This window comes from Astatotilapia calliptera, chromosome 15, assembly GCF_900246225.1.
Source record: "Astatotilapia calliptera chromosome 15, fAstCal1.2, whole genome shotgun sequence".
In the NCBI taxonomy this organism is placed as follows: domain Eukaryota; kingdom Metazoa; phylum Chordata; class Actinopteri; order Cichliformes; family Cichlidae; genus Astatotilapia; species Astatotilapia calliptera.
Window position 1 is genome coordinate 5,880,823 of NC_039316.1, and position 16,762 is coordinate 5,897,584.

At 40.4% G+C, this 16,762-nt stretch overlaps 1 protein-coding gene across 3 annotated transcripts; it reads left to right on the forward strand.

Annotated features, from left to right (window-relative positions):
* Window positions 1-3,763: 3,763 nt before the first annotated feature.
* Window positions 3,764-16,318, forward strand: fez2b (fasciculation and elongation protein zeta 2b). Of its 3 annotated transcripts, XM_026142587.1 has the most exons (11): window positions 3,764-4,196; window positions 7,718-7,826; window positions 8,029-8,145; window positions 9,120-9,261; window positions 11,079-11,206; window positions 11,626-11,775; window positions 11,993-12,073; window positions 12,551-12,626; window positions 12,920-12,985; window positions 13,288-13,324; window positions 13,647-16,318. In XM_026142587.1, exons 1-10 carry the CDS (start codon window positions 3,892-3,894, stop codon window positions 13,296-13,298), a joined length of 1,185 nt encoding a protein of 394 aa, XP_025998372.1. In that variant the 5' UTR covers window positions 3,764-3,891; the 3' UTR covers window positions 13,299-13,324; window positions 13,647-16,318. The 3 variants fall into 3 exon arrangements, with proteins under 3 accessions (XP_025998372.1, XP_025998371.1, XP_025998373.1); XM_026142586.1 differs by lacking the exon at window positions 13,288-13,324 and having other exon boundaries at window positions 3,765-4,196; XM_026142588.1 differs by lacking the exons at window positions 11,993-12,073; window positions 13,288-13,324 and having other exon boundaries at window positions 3,766-4,196.
* Window positions 16,319-16,762: the final 444 nt, after the last annotated feature.

Here is a 16,762-nt window from a genome sequence, read left to right on the forward strand (position 1 = left end):
TAGTAGGACAGCCCCAGAGAGGAGAGGCACCAGTACCCAGATCCACGCTTCGAGCGCACAGTTAGGGAGTATTGTTGCAATCCTAGGAACGCACACAGACTGCCTTCCTGTTTATACAGTTGCACACAAACCTTCACTATGTACGGCAGCACCCCCCCCTCCCCCAAACTGCACTTTGAGTAGTCTTTTCTGCTCTCTTGCACATACAGCAATGGCATAAATCCATGAAGTTCCCAGCCTAAAACGTAAAATGTTACATTGGTGAAGACGTAACCTACATAGGAGATTGCTTACAGGAAGCAAGCCCTTACTATGCCTCTATGCATCTAAAAAGCAGTGGCTTGTCTTTGACTTTTTGAAAGCTCACCCTCACTCTCAAAAGGCGTAGCAGCCTCTTCTCGAGGGTACCGCTGTCGAGCTTAGAGAGAATTCAGCATTAACCCCTGCACCCCACTTCACTCTCCAGCCAAGTTTTTCAGTGGTCAGTGCACCATTCAAAGCTTTCTTCCTCCCTTTTCGAGGGTATGTAATGACTATTTGCTGCAGACTGATATACAGTGAAATGTTTCAAAACAGTGCTTTTCTGTCTGTTTTTATTGGACTTTTTTGTTACTTTTTTTTTTTTTTTCTTTTTTTTTGTTGTTCATATATCATTTTTTGGTTGATCTCTTTTTCTGTATGATCATATTAAAGTATAACCAGACATTTGGAGTCCTTTTTGTTTTTGTTGTAATCTTTATAACCCTTTTTAACTCTTTTATGTTTTAAATATATTTTGTTCATCTGTATTCAGTTGCATATTTTCTACCACTATCACAAAAAATAAAATAATATGCACAGTAACACTCATGCACCTAGGAGTGAGAAGAGTCGTAGGAAGTGTGTTACCTACAATCAAATCAGGTTTGATCTATCCACCCCTCGCCTTTAAAGAGTTTCCTTCATGTGAAAATCTTGTTTTATCGCATGTCTGTGTACGCGACCGATCATCCCTCTCGGCGTGCCGTTGTAGATTGGCAGTGGCTACTTCTCTGACCCCACATCAAAGCCAAATTTACTTGAGGCACTTGTGTATGTGTTGATCTGATATTCACACATTGAAAACCTCTATCTTGACTCCTAGACCATAGAATGGACTCCTCTTCCACGCCCCGCATCATTTCAGAAGACTTGAGACAAATGGTACACACCAAGACCCCGAATAAGAGTTCCAGTAAAACCCATCGTTCACCTGCTGGTGGCAAATGCTATGTCTGTATGCAACCTGGTGTCTGCTCTGTTCTTTTGTCTTGGGTTTACCAAGGGACTTGTTTCTGATTTAACTGTCTTATTTCTCAGAGGTAGAGGTGGTGGGTGGGGGATACTAAGGGCTTACAGTAGCATCTCTAAGTTCCTTGGGTTTGGGCGGGAAGGGGAAATGTGTGGATTTACGTTCAATGTGTTATTTACAAAAGTGATTGTACTGTTTTGTATTGTTGTGTAGGGAAAGTGTTATGTATGCATATTTTCAATAAAGCATTCAGGGTTTTGAAAAAAAAAACAAAAACAATAAGAATGGTCCATCGCCGTTTGGTGGGGCAGGAAACTTAGGAACCTGTGAGATGCTTAGAAATCCACTCTGCTACTCTCCCATCCTTAAACAGCTCGGCACAACTCGACCCCGAAGTCACCAATGTGGCAAAGCATTCGTGAAGGTCTCTGTTTCCAAGAGAGTTGGCACACTGTAAATAAAATACTAGAATAAATGGAACACAAGGAATGAAAATAATTAAAATTTCAAAATAAATGAATAATAGAAATGTGACTTCAAAATTATACATGTACTCATTCTGAATTTGAATCATGCTGAGACGGGGACGCCTTCACTCTTAAAATTTGTTGTGTATAATGAAAAAAGAGCTTCTCCATACTTGCTTCATTTCAATTGCTAAATAGTTCTGTGTCAATGTGTGGTTTAACATAGTCCTGCTGAATTAATCAAGGTGCGCTGCTCCCATTACCTGTGCATATCATTAAGTATTTGTGGTGCCTTTGCCAAGGTCCCATCCTATGTTCATTGAAGCAGCCTCTCCTCTTTTTACACCCTCATACCGAGACTCCATGACATTACTGACCTCTAGTGTGACGAGTCATAAGCAGATTTATTTCACTGTTATCAAATTCAAAGTGAGCATGCATTAAAAAAGGCAATACTTGTGTTTCTTCATTTTCTTTGTACTATCAGATCAATAATTTCAATTCTGTACCAATCAATTCAACCATTACTTTTTCTATGGCTATAGTTTACAAAGCATTCCAACTTTTTGGAAACAGGATTGTATTTTATTTGTCTTCAGTGATTTCTGAAAGGTCATGAAAGAATGTTTGGAGTCAGACCTTCTGGGAGGAGGCTACCTTTGATATCAACATGAGGAGACAATAGAATAATTAGAATAATTTAAGTTAGGTGTTGTTGGCCATTTCAATACAAAGATGGCTATTTTGAGTAGTAATAAGTACACGTGGAGTGGGCTCAAACTACAATATTTTATGTGAGCCCACAGTGCTCAACATTTAAGTGCAAGTCCAAGTGAAATTATTATTTTAAACTAAAAGCAATATGAAAACTATTGGCATAGCTGCTGAAATTCAAAAAAGGGGGGAAAAAAGAAACAGGTCACAATGACTGACAATAAACACCGGTTATGAAAAGGGGAAGATCTCGTTAAATACATTTTCATTAAATAAATTGTGATCATTTTGTTAAATTGTACTTTGACTTTTTTGGCAATATTGTGTTAGAGACTTTCATGCTAATAAAGCACCTTTGAATTGGAATTTGAAATATCGGGTCTATATTGAGACATGCAATTCTTTCATGATTACGGAAGCTTGTTTTCACCTTAGCAAAAAGTAAAAAAAATAAAAATAGATACATAAATACAATTGCCATGCAGAGCTAAGTTGAAATGCCACATTATTGTCTCTCAATTTTGAGTTACCTATGTCAGAATGTCCAAATTTCGAGATACAAACGCAAACCCAAAATATTGACTTTCAAACTGCATTTGTTTTATTCTTTTCTTTTTTTCAGAGGCGGAAAAAGGCTTCCATATATAATACCTGAATATTTACAGTTAGGAGCTTAAAAAAACTGGATCCTTTGGCCCTTTTCGCCCCCTGCTGGTTAATTTCGAACTACAAATGGCATTTGTCCCACAATAACAGGCGAGAAAGTAGTCATTGACATGACATTTACTTGTTTACATGTCATTTACTCAGATTTTAAAAAATACATTGGGTTTTAACAAGATATATATATATATGATGATATATATGATATGTTTTGTGCAGATGGATGAAAGATTATCGGGGTTGCTAAAATGATTTGATGATTATGTCGTCGGAGTACTGGCCATAGTAAAGACTCCAATGATCACATGCCAAAAAGTGATCTGTTATAAATGACTTCTTGTCCAGTAATCTGTCAAACATATTCTCATGAGATCATCCCTGTCACAAGGTAAAAGCTGCAATTAGTTTTTGTAGATACAAAGATTCTTTATTGCCATGCAGTCACAGAACGAACTTGTGTGGTAATTCTCAGCCTAAAAGCAGACGGTATTTAAAACAACAGGGTAACAGTACATACAAACAAGATATAACTCAAGAAAACAACATAGAAACACCGGGAACCTAATTTTTCGACACATGGATCACTTTTTGGCACGACACCTGCCGTGTTTGTTTTGCTCCATGGAAAAGGGGAGGGACGTCGCCGCGACGTCACGCGGCTCGGTCCGCCCACCCCGCTTCTCCTCTGTGTCTCCTTCTCGCAGTCTGGTCGAGAGTCTAAGCCGAAAGCAGAGAGAACATCGACGGTTCTAACTGAACCGAGAATCCACGGCAGTCATGGCGGCGCCGTTAGCCCACTTTGATGAGGACTGGCAGGACTTTAACGAATTCAAGCCGTCCTCGGACGTGGTCGACCCACTAGACAAGCTGAACTCAAACGTGGGTGATTCGTCGGGCCTAGACGATTTCTCGGATCTGGACAACAGTTTCTCTGGGGAGATCTGCAGCTTCAAGTCGATGGAGGACCTTGTCCACGACTTCGACGAGAAGCTCACAGTGTGTTTCCGAAACTACAACACTACGACGGAAAACATAGCTCCCATTAAACCTATCACCGAGGATAATTACTTGAAAGACGACGAGTGAGTGTGATTTTTTTTTTTTTTATCGCCAGTTTTCTTAACGCTAACTTTTAATCTCCCGGCTAGCTAACCACTTTAGCCTCTCCAGGCTAACCTTACATTGGCACTATGGGAATCTTAGCTAGCTTCAATCAGTGCTATGCAATATTTAGCCAGAATACACTTACGATAACACATAACTGAACGTGTTAAACCCATTATCTGTCACAGCTTGACTCGTTAAGTTGGTCTTTAAGAAGGAATAGCATTTTACAAGCAACAAATACAAAAAAATTTTGCTATCTAAAGAAGGAATCAAGAGCTATTTATGTGTGGAGGACGTGTTGATGCCACGTTAACAGTGCTGGTTTTCATGCTGGACTGCTTGATGTTGGCCATAAAACTAGTGATCCTTAAATTGTACATTTGGGAATAACTGAATAGTTGTTGACCCCTGTGCAAATACTCTGTCTCCTCCTGTTTTCAAATTGCCTTTCTCACACGACACAAAAGAGTTTCTGCTTTTGGCTTTCATGATGTTTCCTCTTTCTGGATACAGAGACAAGTATTCATAGATTTTATTGCTACCCTGATGTCAGCCTCCTTCACTTATGGTGGCTTATCAGTATTTATTTATTATATATTATCTGCTGTGCCACATGCACCTTGCACTAGATTAATGTTTAAAAACAGTGGGATGGGCAACAAAAAGAAGAAAATCCACAAAATGTCATGGTAAATGAAATAACTGGGTATGAAATAAGAATTTATCAAAACCTTCTATTGACTTCAACATCTGGTCTCACCGTGGACTACATAGCCAGGTGTGAAATTGCCTTAAGCCTGCATTCTTTCTAATGGGAGCAGACAGAAAGACAGGAAAAACCATCCCACTTCTAACTGCAGTACTTTTTGTACCTGAGTAAATATTTCCCTCATTTGCTGGATAGATACCTTCTTGTATTGTCTTGTATAGTGGTCATTTTTATAATTGTATGGTTCTGTTTAGGCTGAAATAGCTTATGCATAAGCCACATGAGTCTGGAGCATCTGTCTTGTGTTTGACGATTGCTGTTTGGGTGTGCTTAATATCCCTAGATTGTCACTGATGGTTCCAAAATTCTAAACTTTAAAGGAGGATTCAAAATGGGTGTCCAGGAACCCAAGTGGGTGATGTCAAGGTCACTCGGTGGTTTTTATCAGTAAAATGTTTTCTATTTATTTATTTATTATAAATTCCACATGGAGGTACTTAGTTTATGTTGTATCTCACAGGCACACACACATTTACATGAAAACCTTCTATTAATTCAAAGCGGCAAGTCACATCAGCCCTGCAGCCAGTGTAGTTGTCACTTTAACTACTAAGCTGTCTTGACTGCATGAGTCACTCTCCTCCTCCCTTTTGTAACTAATATTTCAACACTGTGGCACTGTAAGATGCAAGCACATGATGCGGGGAAGCTTTCCTACTGCTGACATGAACAGAACAGAGGTTAGCCATGGATTTCTGCTTTTATAGAGGAATTATAGCGGAACACAGGATAAATTGATAACACACAAACATAAGTGTACTTATCATGTCTTTTTTTAGACACACAAAATAGTAGCACACAGTTAAGGCTGTAAAGGTTGCCGTACCCTTGTGATCAACTTGTCCAAAAGTTACTTGGAGTGAGACGTACCCACTAAGAAGTTTTAAAATTGGATTTGCAGGTTGTACAGGTCCCCCTCCTTATAATTAGAGGCATCAGAGTTTGCTTTTTCTCAGGAAACAGTGGTGGATGTGTGACCCATTCAGAACAACTTTCCTAAGATTCAAAAGCCTCCATAAACCTTTTCTAACAGTTTTTGACACAGACAGAGGGTCCAGAGGATTGTGCGTAGACTTATACAAAACTCTGCTTGAGCACCCAGTTTTGATTTTTATCCTTTTCTTTCTTTTTTTCCACTTCAGTGCAACACACAGACAGTTATGCACATCAGAGAGCTTGTCACAGCAAAAAGAAGTAGCAGTCTGTCTCACTTAATGATCAGTGGAATCCTGTGGGGAAGCTGGCATGACAGCGGAAAGAAAACATTTATGGTTGTTGTAGGTAAAGAAACAGGAAGCGGGGAACGTAATAATTGGACAGCAGCCTAGTCAAGCCTAAAGAGCAGTGCCAGACTCGGTGAGAGTCTTTTCTGGATGACTGCACTTTTGCGGGACGTGCCTAGACGCTTAACGAGTTCTCTGGCAAAACCATGCCTGAGACGAACTGCGGATAACAAATGTGTGTGTGCTTGAAACAAAGTGGGTAAAAAAAATTATATATATTTGTACCCCTGCAAGCATATACGTATTCTTAAAGTAATCCGGACAAATTTCCTCAGCACTGAGGTAAAAACAAACCGATCGAAAATTTCAATTGAAATAACAACCAGGCTTGTTTTTAAAATGCAAATGCACTCGGTGAAACTGAAGCTAATGGTGCGTTTTGGCACACGCTCACGTGGCAGAGACGGCGTCAGTGCTCAAGGCACAAAAAATAGTTCCTTGCCAGCCTTTGCCCTATTTAGAACAACCCAACAGCCCCACGCTTCCCAAGCTGTGCATGAGCACTTTAGGGAGAAATGTGCATGTTATATAAACATTTGCCTGTGTGTGTCTGTGTGTTTGTGTTTCCGAGGATGAGCAAGAGGCTATGACAATGCAGAGCCATTGTGACACATGGGTTCACAGCATCCATCCTCTCTGTGCTCGCACATGCAGAGCCAAAAGAGGAGGGGAAAAAATGAACCTCATGCATGCACACTTGAGTTTAAACCCTGAGCTGATTTGATTTTCTGTCCTAGAGTTTAAAAAAAAAAACACGCAAAAGTACCCCATGGGGGACTAGATGAAAGTAGTTTCCCGCAGTAATTATATAATTGAACCTAACCTTTATCCATTTCACAAGAATCCTCCGAGCCTGCTGAGAGTCTGTTAACAAATATGTTTTTATGCATGATGCTGGATTTGTGTTTAACAGTAACTTGTCGTGTTGAACAGACTCCGTGCCACCATCTGTTCGTCTCTGCTAAGTTGTCTGCCAAACTCGAATGCTGCACAATATTGTAAACATTCAACAGACTGTTGGTGTCACTGTAAGGCCCCCCCCCCCCCCCCCCCTGAAATCACCCAGTGTTAGTCACACACTCAGAAAGAGTTCTAATAGTAAAAATTCTGAAAATAATTGGAGAACCAATAGTTTAACCACTGGTTCGTCACATTTCAGCAGACCCTGGGCAAATGACGTGTTTGTTAGAGCTGTCGCATTTATCAGCGGCTTCGGTGTGATTCAGCAGCAAGAACATGTTGAAGTGGTGAGGGGGTGGTCAGAGAACAGGACACAAAAAGTGCCAAGTAATCATGTGTCATACTAAAAAGAGAAGGACGCTATCTGTCCTGTGTACAGATAAAACTACTTTTCACCCGTCCTTCTCTGTTTTGCTCACTACTTCTCTTTATTTCTCATAATACCCAATCCTAACTGCGTCACGGATGCTTGTCTTTGCTCCAGGGTGTGGAACGCTCTGACGGATAACTACGGCAATGTGATGCCGGTGGACTGGAAGACATCGCACACTCGCTCCTTACACCTGCCTTCCCTCAACCTCACCGAACACGAGGTACCGCAGAGGCAAACACGGTCCAATGTCATGTCCGATGTTTATAACACACAGTAGATATACATTTCTAAAAGTGAAGTGCACAGATCGGTAATCAGTTTGAACCCTCTGCCTTCAATCTACTTAACCACCTGTTTGTTGTCTCATCCAAGTTTCCTATCTGTCTCTCAATCTCTGCCCTCGCTTCTTTCCCCTGGGACAGAAGTTGGATAACCAATCTTTAGATCTGTCTGACGATGAGGAGCTGAGGGAGCAGATGGACATGCACTCAATCATCGTCTCGTGCATCAACGACGAGCCGCTTTTCACAGCTGAGCAGGTAAAACATTCACACCTGAGCACAGCAGTGTTGTGCTTTTGGCAGATGTTAAAGAAACTTTGATGTGGATAATTGTGCCTCAGTAGAATTGACATATTTTGCATCTTATGAAGAGCAGAAAACACAGTCTATCTATCCAGCTTACAAAGATGCACTGAAATCCTCAACGCAGTCACATTTGGCTAAAGATGTGTTTCCAATAGATTCACTTAGCAATCATGGCTTTGGGACAATAATGTTCAAAAGACATGCTATGCTGTAGCTCAGGGTTTTTTTCGCATCCATCATGCAGGTACAATGGAGTGATAGACTTTATATTTTGCTCTCAAAAAGATGAATAAACAGCTTATTTGTGTACTAAGATGTCTTAACTCACAGAAATGTAACACCATTTCAAAGTGAAAGCATTGCCCTATGATTTTGATTTTGTTTGTTTTTCTTAGAGATGCACCAAATTCATATGAATAAGTAGGAGCACTTTTATTTCGCTGCAGAGATTTGGATATTGGCACCATAACATGGATGTCAAAGCAGCATTATTTTTACGTGACAGAGTAGGAAAAACGTTTTCGTCACTACAATAAAAAATCATCATGTCAATATAGATCAGAACAGTTGTTCCAATCGTTTTGGTCATGTAAACACACACTGGGTTCTGCTGCTTTTTCTTGAAATCACTCACCTTATCCCCATGATTGGGGACCGTAGGACTCTGATTTCAGCCTATGTTTACGTGAACTAGCAATAATGTTTTCTGTGAGGGAATGTATGAAGCCTTTAGCATGGTGCTAGTTGTAATAGGAGGTGAGGATAAATGTTTTTTCATTTTCAAAATGAATTATTTTTTAACACAATTTAGTGGACTACATGCTTAATTTAGACATTTTGTTTCTACCCCCATACCAATACCAGCGTTGGTATCGATACTATTGATATTTGGATTGATCCGCCCACCTCTGTTGTTTTTTGTACAGGTGATTGAGGAGATAGAGGAGATGATGCAGGAGTCTCCAGACCCAGAGGACGATGAGAGTCCTTCACAGTCCGACTTGTCCATGCTCTCTCAAGACCTCAATGCTCTAAAACGCTCCGGGTCCAACACCAGCTACGAGGACCGTGAGTATCACCGTGTACCACTAAATTGCAGCAACATAAAGCTTTAAAGGCAAAACGCTTTGATGGTGGCGTGCTCGTTCCTCATGTCTGCGCTGTCCAGTGCGTGAAGAAATGGTCAGGCACATGCACTCGTCTGATAACATTCTTACATAACGCGTAACAAATGCAGACAAACAGCAAGTGTGTTGCCCCAAAATGTTATATAATTACAAGCGTATATCTGCCTAATGCTCAACTGGGGTGGAATATGCATTTGTACACAGAAAGCCTTAAGGCCATTTTGTTTCAGGTATTTGCATCTGTTAACTGCAGATTCTAGTGGGTTTGGGTTTTTTCAAACACTGGAAACAAGGACTGTGAGTGTCACAATGTTTGTCTGCAGTATTTAAACATTTACTCTTATTTGAAGGAATAAAAATAAGTAAAGCTACACAACATGTTGCCAAAATACCTTCTTTCTTCATTTCTCGCATTAAATTTGTTTAAGACGTAAAAGGTTTTGTGTAGGTTGTATATTTGTCTGACTTAAAAACATTCAAGTGTAAATTCTGTGGGGGGGTTTTTTTCCCCCCAACAAACACTGTATAGACTTAAAACATGGCAATCCATAATCTATAATTTATTGTTACCCTCTGGAACTATGTGGAGGTGTATTATTTCATGGCCTTCAGGATCTTTTTTGCTGAAACCTTCGGGCAGTGGGCGTGTAGCCCCCAGCCAGTATCAGCATGAGGGCTGCGTAGGCAGGAGTCTATTAAAAAGAGAAATGTTGCGACCAGGTTACATCACTGTCTCATCCTCTGCTCTCTGTCTGTGTCGTGGAAATGAAAGCACCTCTATCGGTGCTTTCATTTGTGCTGACTTCCCCCATATTGGATCTCCTTCTTGGATCTCAACTTTTCCCAGCGAGACCTAGAAAGACATTCAAGAAAGAGACACGAAAACAGAGGATGCAAAGGTTCTTAATGAGAAGTAATCGATTCCACAACATCTGTGATAACTGGCGTCATTCTGTGCTACTTTTAGAAGTGCTGTATGTGTACGTCAGACCATCGGCACGTCCAGAAGCATCCTCGCTTCTCATCTTCTTAAGTCTGGATCTTAGTGGGTTGTAAGATGTCTTTTTTTTCAGTGAAAGACTGGGAGTCATTTCCATGTCATAAGAGAGAAAAAAAAGACACAAGGAAGCTTAAGTTAGCAACGCTACCCTCAAATTCAATTCAGTTAAGTTTTAGCACCAAATCACAACAATGGTTGCCTCAAGGTGCCTTTAAATTGTAACATTAACAACCCACAATAATAGAGAGACCTCCAACAATCAGATGACCCCCCTATGAGCAATCAATTGGTAACAGTGGGAAGGAAAGCTCCCATTAAACAAGGAAGAAACCTTGTTTAAAGAGGCCACACCTCCATATTTGTATGGAGGCATGGCCGTGTTTTTGTTTTTGTTTTGTTTTTTTGTGCGTTGAAACCTAACCTTTACCGAAACAATAGAAAAATAACAACATCTTCTCTGATTGACATTTGTTTTCACTAAAGCCGCGCTGTCTCTCTTTCTCTCAGCATTCGTGCTCTAGCTTGCTCAAACACTGCTGCATAATACACCTTTAAATGAATAATGCCTCTTTGTCTCCTTTTAAACTGGTACAGCAGATGCTTGTAACCTGGTTATTACACATGTGAATCTTGTAATAGCACTGAAGTAACTGATACAATGTAAGGATTTTGTAAACTGCTGTTCGTTGTGAACACCCGTCAACCCACGTACACCATCTTCACTCTCCTCCTTCCTCGTATGTTCACACGGTCCTCAGGGCTGCGTCAGATGTCCGTGTCGGAGCTGACTGAGACTCTGGAGGAAGTGGAGGCGGCCATTCGTCGCTACAGTGAGGAGCTGATCCAGGCTCTGGCTCTGCGAGATGAATTGGACTATGAAAAGGAGGTACTTTGATTTATTTAATTATTTTTTTAAATCCACAGCAAGGCAATGACGTTCAGGCAATGACAAATGGCGGCAAAAAATAATAATAGCCTGTCAGAAAAGCTCTGTAGTACTTTGAGGTAAATAAGCCTAATGTGAAAGGACAGTTAATCGATAACCTATTTGTTTTATAGCAGCAGCTCTCACAGTTTTCTACAAGCCTATGAACTGCTGGCAGCTTTATTTTTAGCCTGACTTGTCGTTGTCACGATTCTGTCACACCGTTCTGTTTGTTTGTTTGTTTTTTTCTTTGAAGCATCCAAAAATAGATTTCTGGCATATTAATAATTATTTTAATGAGAATAGCAAAGGGTAGTGTGGTCACAATTAAACAGTTTTTTTTTTTTAAATTTTTTTTTTTTTTTTTTGCATGTATCCAGGTGAAGAACAGCTTCATCTCACTGCTCATTGAAGTGCAGAACAGACAGAAGGAGCACCGCGAGCTGCTGCGAAAGAAGAAGAAAATCCGGCACACGACTACGACGGGGCCCAACGGCCAGAGGACGGCCAGCACGCACATACCCGGCACGGTGAGTCACGTGGTCACGCTTGTGGAAGAAGACATGCATGACTTTGATGAAAGTGTTTAAATTATGAGGAGAGATGCATAACCTGATAAACGGTCTGCATGTGTGAGAATCTTTCATCACAGCACCAAAGGTTCTGCCAGGCGCTCTCCTTCTCTTCGCACTGAAACCAAATCCTTCTCATCTCTCGCTTCTTCTATCTTCCTCTCGCTTCTTGTAGCTCCTCACTGTGGAGGGACTCTCCAATATCATTCAAAATGGCCTCCGTCAAACTTTTGGCAACACAGGAGGGGACAAACAGGTGCCCCTGCTCTTTCCTCTTTCCACTTCCACTGCAGATAAAATTCTCTGCTTCTTCTGTTTGTTTGTTTTTTGTCCTGCCGCCATATTTGCTTCCTTTTGTGCAGCTGCAAACACATGCTTGCCATCGTTTTAATCTGTCTTCTTCTTATTTATTTATTTTTTAATTATTCTTTTTTTCCTTCACTTTAGTCATTCTTATCTTTGTGTTTTGTCAAATGTTTTTCTTTTTTCCAGCATGTACGTCTCATTCATCTGATATTTTTATTTTATTTTTTTTACCCTCGCTTCAGTAAACATTTTCTCTGAGCGGCTGCTGAAAGGTTGCAACCAGCAGCCAAATATTTACCACATGTTCATGTGATCTGCATGGCGCTCACAGATATCATATTTTTATTTTTTTTATTTTGGCGTGAAGCATGACGGTAGCTTTTTGTAGCTGTGTCATTGTATTTGACATAATTGACTTTCTTTGCAGTACCTGACCACAGTGATCCCTTATGAGAAGAAAGCAGGCCCCCCGTCTGTAGAAGATCTCCAGATCCTCACAAAGAGTGAGTCGAAAGTCTTATCAGAGAAACGCAAATGTGTTGCATCATCATTTGGAGGGTGTTTGGATTCATATATGAAGTAAACAACAATTTACATTCGATGATTACAATTCAAACCTGTGTGAATTTTATCAGTTGGACAAACTTCTTTTCATCTGCACCAACCCAGATAAAATGACATTCAGTAAAATAATATTGTGTTACCAGGCTAACCCGGTGTTGCTGTTTGATTGGGGCTAACCTGTCAGTTTGTGTGGTTGTTTTCTAAATGTAAAAAGCTGCTGTCTTCATTCTAGTCCTCCATGCCATGAGGGATGACAGTGAGAAAGTACCTGCCCTCCTAACAGACTATATTCTCAAAGGTAAGCACTAAGACTTTATATCAAGTCTATAATTTGACTAAAACGGAGAAAAAAACAGTCCAAATTTTATATCTCTCTCACAATCAGGTGACTTTATTCAGACACCCACACTCTGTTTTGTAATAAAAGGGGGGAAACGCAGAGTTCCCTTCTTTGTTTTTAGGGAAGCTGAGAGTGCAGAAACGTAGGCCACTGTACAAAGGTTAATTAAAGGAGAAGAGAAATCGTTTCCTTGCCACCCTTCAGTGTTGACCTGTACTTCCTTTGTCTTTCACCTGTGCCGCGTTGTCCTTTGGGGGTAGCTCTGGTATGAGAGCAGTGGAAACTGAGGTTTGAGAGGTGACCACAGATCCAATTCTCTCTCTGTGCGCATTGGTGACCTTAGCTATGCCCAGAAGCAGCAGCCGTCCCCTCACTCCCTCCTCGCTACTGTGGTGCTTGTTTGCTGCTCTACACTTCCTCTTAAAACACAAAAGCACACCCATATTTTGCCTTTACTGCGAGCTTGTAGTGGTACCTACCTGTTCATGTGTGCTTCTCACCTGTAATTACCATTTCCTCTTCACTCACTGGGTCCGTGCTGTAGTTGCTTTTGCCTAATGTGCGGCTCTCCTTTGTGCAAATAAAGTAAAGGGCATTTCTGCTCTTGTTCTCTCCACAGTCCTCTGTCCCACGTAAAGTCAAAGGCGACACTCCTGTTTCCAGAACCATCCACTGGACCATCAGAAGAGGGTTCTGGTAATCCAGGAAAAACCCACAAAGTGGCCCCCAGTTTCCACATCATAGACTTTCTTTCCTTGTGGTACTTTTTTTTTAAAACTCTGTTGATCCTAGGATTTTAACTCTCCTTGACTCGTATATTCCAATGTAACTTTTAACTTTTTAATGCTTGAGTACTACATCTCTATGTATGTTCTGACTGCATGATAACTTGTCTATAGATGCCAGTAATCAGTATTAGTCTGAACACTTCACTTCCTGGTTTGTGCAGGGCTTTTTTTTTTTTTTGAGTTGTGAACAGTCAGGAAAATAACAAAAGTTCAACCTGCGTGCAACGTCATCAAGCTTGTGTGAGGTGAAATTTGCATCTGTGTAGTTCATGCCTGACAGGAAAAACGAATCCGGGCAGAATCTGTGAATCTCAAAGTGCCGGGCAAGTCGTGTTATGAAGTGTTGTTTTGTTATTTCCTCGGTAGGAATCCATTGCATTAATGGCATTTGTTGATGGTTGCACATCATGACAGCGTCTTAAGGTTGAAAACTGCTTGGTGAGGATCAAGGAACAAACCCTTTAATTTAAAAATGCAAAACTGTAGGTAGTGATGTTGTTGCATGTTGCTTTAGGGTTTGCACTCGTTAGTAGCTGTTAGCTGAATGTTAAGATGAAATATTTTGTATATGATGAAAGAAATTGCACAGTTTGGGGAACTCTTTTTTTTTTTAAATAGGGAAAAAAAGTGGAAAGACTTAAAGTCGTAGCTGGATGAACAAATATGTAAAGCATATTTTTGGATAAGGGGGTGTTTTTAGTGAGATAAGGGACTTTGTAAACATTTTGTAAATCTAGTCTGTTGACCTCTGAGCCCTCAAGTAGTAACCTCCCCATTCCCACCAATGTCATCACTTCCCCACGAGGTGTCATTTCACGAGTCTGCAGATACCTCATGTGGTAAAGTTCAGCATTAGTGGCAACCAGTCTGTCTGATTGTATGTTAGCTTGGTGTTGTAGCTCAAATGAAGTCAGATTTGGTAAATAGTTAAGCATCTGTTATTAGTTGTGGCATTTTTAAACCAGTCTCTTACATCTTTAGCAGTTAAATTTTAGTGGTAGCACTTTACTCCGTCAGTGATCTGATCGTGTGCTGTCGTAGCACAGAGTACGTCTCAGTAGATTAGTGTGTGGTGAAGCAAAACTGCTGTGTAATGTCTTCGGCGGCTCTGGAGAACCTTTAACATGATGTCACCAAGGTTATTTCATCCCAGGCTTGAGAAAACCTTCAGGATCTGCACTAGGACTAAAAGTCTGGGCTTTCTTCCAAGTCTTTCTGGAAGTGCAATACTTACTGGCAGGAGTTGCCCCTCTAAAACCAACCGCGTCTTCAGCAAGTTGGCACGCTAACGTTCGAAACACCAGCCGCTACAGGTGCACCACACACTGTCAGATCAGGTCTAGCCTAGCTCTCAGGTACGATCATCAGTGTTAGTAGTTTAAATCATCCTCAGAAAGTTGCTGACATTCCTGAGTCGTCTTTTAGCAGCTAAACTTGGAGCTTGCTGCACTTCTATCTTAGAAATGTTCTCATGCATAGCAGCCACTCGGCTGAACCCGCTCAGAATCATGTAGTACGCTCTGCAGTCATAGCAGCAGCTGTAGCGCAGGTAACATCTGTAGAGGCTGCAGTAGCAGCTGCTTGTTGTAGGGGTCTTCTTATAATAGCATAGCTGTGGTTAACACATCTGTCTTTTACTGGGTAATAATCGAACGCCTCGCTCTCGGAAAGGGGAGTGATGAAGATGATGAATGTCGGGGACCGCACAAACGGTTGCTTAAATGAATAGGGGGTCATTAATTTTGTAAAGGAAGTCAAAAGCTTGTAGTGCTGTGTTAAGACTATTTATATGTAACCTGTTTCTACTTTTGCCAGCTAAGAAAACATTCGCAACCAAGCATGTGCTGCATGCACTTTAGTGTTGCAAACACATTTCTTATGGTTAATGATTTGTCTGTTTAGGAGCATATGGATATTAGATTAAAGGGACAAGCAGAGTTTTTTTTTTTTTTATAGTTTTAACTCGTGGTAAGTAATCAGAAGTCCTAAAATCAGAGGCAGCGAAATACTTAAATCATATCTTGAAAGGTGTCTATTGATTTGTCATAATCTGGTTAGGAAAGTGCTTGAATTAAACTAGCTTTTAATGCCATCTGTGTAAATAAAACACTGATTTATAATGACATGGCAGTCAGCACAGAGGTCACTGAAAGATCTCGTCTCAGGCCAGAGCCTCTCATCCGGCCTGCTCAGCAGACATATCAGTTCAACTACCAATTGAAAGATTTATATTTATATATGTACAACAAGCAATGAAATAAGAGGCTGCCTTTGTAAATGCCTGAAAATCTTTGTACAGTTAACAAATAACTCATTTTTTTAATGCAATATAATTCCCAAGTTTGGGGTTTAATGTTTACTGTCTCATGTGGTACTGCAATATATTAATTTATTATGTAAATGTTTGTTTTGTAACCATATTATTGACTGTAATAGTACAAGTGTTTTGTGCCCTCATTGCATTGCAACCCATTTCAAAATAAAAACTAGAGTTACCTCCTCATGCTTGTTTTCCCTGTTAATTTGCAGGTTAAGTCTGTGCATGTCCAACCTTGACCTTTCAGATATGAAGTGTAATTTCCTAATCTTTGCACAAATGTCTAACAGAGTAAAAAGTCCCATCCTAATTATTTTAGTGCATATTAAGTCACTGCTGTGTCAAAACTGTGTATTTGAATATCAAGGAAGACCATTTTTGTCAAGTTTGAAAAACTTTCCAATATGATGTAGAAATTATTCACATGACTGTTTGCTTGATGTTGAGCAACTCGGGAAGTGTGGCTGAGGAAGCCTGATCTGGGAATCATGCTTTGGATTTCATGGAAAATATGAAATTCACCTGAAATGAATGACTCATATTTACCAGTTTAATGTTATCACTGTGAAAACATAGATGGGAAAGTCATAAAACTAAGACAGTCTAGCGTTTTCCTCCATCACGACCCTC